Raw genomic sequence first — 5,000 nt, forward strand, 5'->3', positions numbered from 1 at the left:
ACAATATCACAGCTCCCGGGTTGTCACCTTGTCTCAAAAGAACACAAGTCTCAAAAGCCACACACACACATTTCGCTTCACGCATGCACGACACCTCCTCCTAACCTGCTCCTTCCCCCCACCCCACCCCCCCCCGCTCCCCCCCACCCCCACCCTGTCCCCCCAACCACCCACACACACACACACACATACATTCACACCATGTCCACACACGCACACAGACAGACAGACAGGACACACACACACACACACACACACACACACACACACACACACACACACACACACACACACAAATTCAACAGAATCAAGATTCAATATTCAATTTCCCTTTGACGCTTTTTGGAGGCAACGATGACAACACAATACGAGCTCTCTCTCTCTCTCTCTCTCTCTCTCTCTCTCTCTCTCTTTCCCTCACACATACACGCGCGCGCGCGCTGTCCTTTACACACATACCCCCACCCCCCTACACCTCCCCCCCTCCGCACAAACGTAAGCTTATTTACATAAATCAATGCAATACATTTCCATATGTCTGCCTCCGATGAAAAACGAGACCTTTTTCAGAAGAGGTCCCATGTGGTACAGATCAATGCATACACATCCCCGCGTATGAAATGTGATAATGAAAATATGGAGTTTAATAATAATAATGATATTGATAATAATGATGATGATGATGATATTAATAATAATAATGATACTAATAATTATACTACTACTACAACTACTAAAATTAACAAAAGAACGCAAGTATTGTATTGTATTACTCTATTTGTCACAACAGATTTCTCTGTGTGAAATTCGGGCTGCTCTCCCCAGGGAGAGCGCATCGCTACACTGACAGCGCCATCCATTCTTTTGTATTTTTTCAGCCTGCAGTTGTTTGTTTTTTTGTTTTTTGTTTTTTTCCTATCGAAGTGGTTTTTCTACAGGGACAACCCTTTTGTTGCCGTGGGTTCTTTTACATGCGCTTAGTGCATGCTGCACACGGGACCTCGGTTTATCGTCTTATTCGAATGACTAGGGTCCAGACCACCACTCAAGGTCTAGTGGAGGGGGAGAAAATACTGGCGACTGTGCCATGATTCGAACCAGTGTGCTCAGATTCTCTCGCTTCCTAGGTGGATGCGTTACCTCTGGGCCATCACTCCACTGTACAGCGACCAACTTCATTATGAATATCACTCTGCTTACAGAAACAACAACAACAACAACAACAACAACAGAAAACAACGTTCCAAAGCCCACAGAAGCAAGAACAGAAGGGCAACTGGATGTTGTTCCAAAGGAGAGCGCCAGTTGATCATCAGGTTTGTCAAGCCTCACGTGACGCATCTCTCGTCCCTTGTGGACCTGTCTGATGTCCCGGCCATAGCACTCACCTGTCCTGACCTGCTATGTCTTTCTGAGTGTATATGTGCGCGTACCGGAAATCTGATTAAATGGCACAGGAAACTAATGATGAGCGCCCAGTGGCAGCCGTCAGTCGGCTCTACCCACGTAGGCAGCCTGTTGTGCAAATGACCCCCGAGTTTGTAAAGAGCTTGGTCTGTGACCGATGATAGGCCCTGTATAGGTATTGGTATTGCAAGATTGAAAGATGGAATAAATGAATTGAAGAAATTTACAGATTCTTGTCCTTCATGAAAACCCAAACACTTTGACTGTCGGCACTCATCTGACGTTGTTTGCATGTCCCACTAAAACGTGCGTGCTTGTTTTGTGAGTTTACATTGCTTCAGCTGCACCTGGTGTGAGCATAGAGCTGTGGTGTCCTCATTTGACATCAACCTACATAACGATCAATACCGCATTCATATTTCATTCATAAAGAAAGTGCAACAATGGCAATGTCCACATTTCCCCCCTCAAGATGGAATGAACAGTGTTCACAACAAGGCGTGGACGTTCACTCCGTCAGTCACACAGAGGAGTGGAGGGGAAGAAACGTGGACAAAGCCAAGTCCACCTCACCTGGGCAAGCTGTAGGCGGAGCCCAAGAGACTGGACGTCATGCCCAGCAGGGTCCCGATGGCCACCAGGTACTTGGCCCACTGCAGACCCACCGCCGCGAAGGCGTCCGGGAAGGCCGCCGCCATGTTGACCTCGAAGTAAGGGATCATGAGGGTGAGCGCCGAGGTGACAGCCATGTACAGTACGGTCACCACGGCCAGGGAGATAAGCGTGGCGATGGGCACGGACTTCTCGGGGTTGCGGGCCTCCTCGCTGGACACGGCGATGCCCTCGAAGCCGATGTAGGCGAAGAAGCAGGAGGCCGCTCCGGCCAGGGTCCCCTCAAAGCCGAAGGGGAAGAAACCTCCGTACTGACTGTCAGCCACAGAGTGGAGGGAGAGGGGGCAAAAGGAAATGGCGTCATTTGTTCGTTCTTGGTCTCTCTCTCTCTCTCTCTCTCTCTCTCTCTCTCTCTCTCTCTCTCTCTCTCTCTCTCTCCCCCCCTGCCTCCCTTCTCTCTCTCTATCATTATTAAAAAAATAAACCAACCTTCCTTTTGGAGGTACATTAGACCAGCATAAATGAGAGCTTTTGAAAACCACCGCCCCACCCCAAACACATACAGTTTTAAAGGTAAAAAGATTAACCAAGACTTTTTTGGTGTTGTCCATTTCATTATGAAAAAAACAAAGACATCTGGATCGGTATTTGATATTTAATCTCTCTCTCTCTCTCTCTCTCTCTCTCTCTCTCTCTCTACACACACACACACACATTATATATATATATATATATACACACACATATATATATAAGAATTTGTTTACATCTGTTATCATAGGGTTTGTTGGCCTGTCATTAAAATCATACAGTGATCACTATTCAGTGCTCTCTCTCTCTCTCTCTCTCTCTCTCTCTCTCTCTCTCTCTGTATATATATAATAAAACAACAATCCTGTTACATGTGTGTCTGAGTGTGAATGTGTGGGTGCCTGAAATCTGACTGAATGACACAGGAAACGAATGATGAGCGCCCAATGGCAGCCGTCAGTCGACTCTGCTCAGGTAGGCAGTCTGTTGTGCCAATGACCCCGAGTTTGAAAGACGGAAAGACGGGCGCCATAGCCAAATGGTTAAAGCGTTGGACTTTCGATCTGAGGGTCCCGGGTTCGAATCACGGTGACGGCGCCTGGTGGGTAAAGGGTGGAGATTTTTACGATCTCCCAGGTCAACATATGTGCAGACCTGCCAGTGCCTGAACCCCCTTCGTGTGTATACGCAAGCATAAGATCAAATACGCACGTTAAAGATCCTGTAATCCATGTCAGCGTTCGGTGGGTTATGGAAACAAGAACATACCCAGCATGCACACCCTCGAAAGCGGAGTATGGCTGTCTATATGGCGGGGTAAAAACGGTCATACACGTAAAAAGCCCACTCGCGTATATACGAGTGAACGTGGGAGTTGAAGCCCACGAACGCAGAAGAAGAAGAAGAAGAAAGACGGAAAAGGTTGTAAAGTAGTTAATAACAAAGGCATCCAGGAGTCATCACCTGGGTGCGGCCAGGCCCCCTTAGAGTTAAAGGTGTCAAGGGCCGAAACACTTGACCTGAGGGGGACTTCTCCGAAGACGTTGTATTGTTCAGCTCTCCCTAGACTTTCTTTCACTTATCACATTGTAATATATGCTCTACATTTCTTCCACTCCACTTTTTGACTGGCCTTCATTATGTCATTCGATAAAGGGGAAGAAATGTAGACTATATAACACTGTTATTTAAACAAATTTACAATTTTTCCGTGTTTGGAACGAAAGTGAACGTGAAAAGAACACATTGAAGAAATGTTGATATTACCGAGAGCGGACCACATTTCTTCCCCCTGTCGAATGGCGTAAAGAGTGGAAGAGGTGAAATGTTGATCATATATTACAACGTGAAAAGTGACAAGAAACTCTAGGGACAGCTGGACAATGCAAAGTCTTCTGAGAAGAAGTCTTCCTCAGTCAAGAGTTTCGGCCATAACGGGGCCGGGCCGCACCCACGTCATGACTCCTGGATGCCCTTGTTATTAACCAATTTACAACCTTTCCCGTTTTATAAAGGAAAAAGTACAGCGGATGAAATCAATGTGGATATTGCCGTGTGGATATCGATTTGTTCGAACGCAGCGATGACGCCTCCTTGAGAAACCGAAACCGAAAGTTAAAGTGAAAGAGAAAGTAAAAAAGAAAACCCACTCACTTGTCCCTCCAATAGTCCCCGTCAGCGTGGCTGAAGCCGGCCACCACAATGAAGATGATGACGACGCCGTTGAGAATGGTGAAGGCCGAGTTGAAGTGGATGGACGACTTGGCCCCCGTGGCCACGATGACGAAGACGATGATGGTGATGGCCGTGGCCAGCAGGTCGGGGTACTCGGAGATCCACTGGTTGTCATGGCTCAGGTGCCCTATATGGGTCAGCGTCCCGTTGCGGATCGCCCCGTTGAAGATGGAGTCCACCGCTCCGCTCCAGGCGCGCGCCACGGACGCCGCACCAATCATGTGCTCCAGGATGATGTTCCAGCCAATCACGAAGCCCCAGATCTCGCCGATGGTGACGTACGTGTAGGAATAAGCGGAGCCGGCCTTAGGGACGCGAGCGCCGAACTCGGCGTAGCAGAGCGCACTGAGGAGAGCGGCGATACCGGCGAAGAGGTATGAGAGAACTGCCGAGGGCCCAGCCTTCTTCTTCACCACCGTGCCCGTCAGCACGTAGATGCCCGCGCCGATCATGTGCCCGATGCCCAGCAGGGTCATGTCGAAGGTGTTGAGGCAGCGGCGGAGCGACGTCTCGTGGAGGTCCTCCGGAATGGTCTTGACCCGCGTGATCTTGCGGATGATCTGTTTGGCACGTTCCATGGTGCTCTGCACTGCTGTCTGGACGGGGCTGGTGGTGGTGGTGGTGATGGTGGTGGTGGTGGTGACGTAAGCCTAGGCAGGTTTGATCCCTCTGTGAAAAAAGAGACGGTCTTTGGTTTTCTTTTCTGTTCTATTCTA

The 5,000-nt window shown here is 48.7% G+C and overlaps 1 protein-coding gene across 2 annotated transcripts in view; it reads right to left on the reverse strand.

The window, feature by feature from the left end:
- LOC143287594 (cationic amino acid transporter 4-like) overlaps positions 1-5,000 on the reverse strand; it is a 48,756-nt gene that overhangs the window by 6,888 nt on the left and 36,868 nt on the right. For both annotated transcript variants that reach the window (XM_076595703.1, XM_076595704.1), the window contains 2 exons: positions 4,204-4,953; positions 1,981-2,334 (listed from right to left, as the gene is read on the reverse strand). In XM_076595703.1, the coding sequence (XP_076451818.1) occupies positions 1,981-2,334; positions 4,204-4,862 (1,013 nt within the window). In that variant the 5' untranslated portion in view covers positions 4,863-4,953. The remainder of the gene's footprint in view (positions 1-1,980; positions 2,335-4,203; positions 4,954-5,000) is intronic.

Source organism: Babylonia areolata, chromosome 11 (genome assembly GCF_041734735.1).
Source record: "Babylonia areolata isolate BAREFJ2019XMU chromosome 11, ASM4173473v1, whole genome shotgun sequence".
In the NCBI taxonomy this organism is placed as follows: domain Eukaryota; kingdom Metazoa; phylum Mollusca; class Gastropoda; order Neogastropoda; family Buccinidae; genus Babylonia; species Babylonia areolata.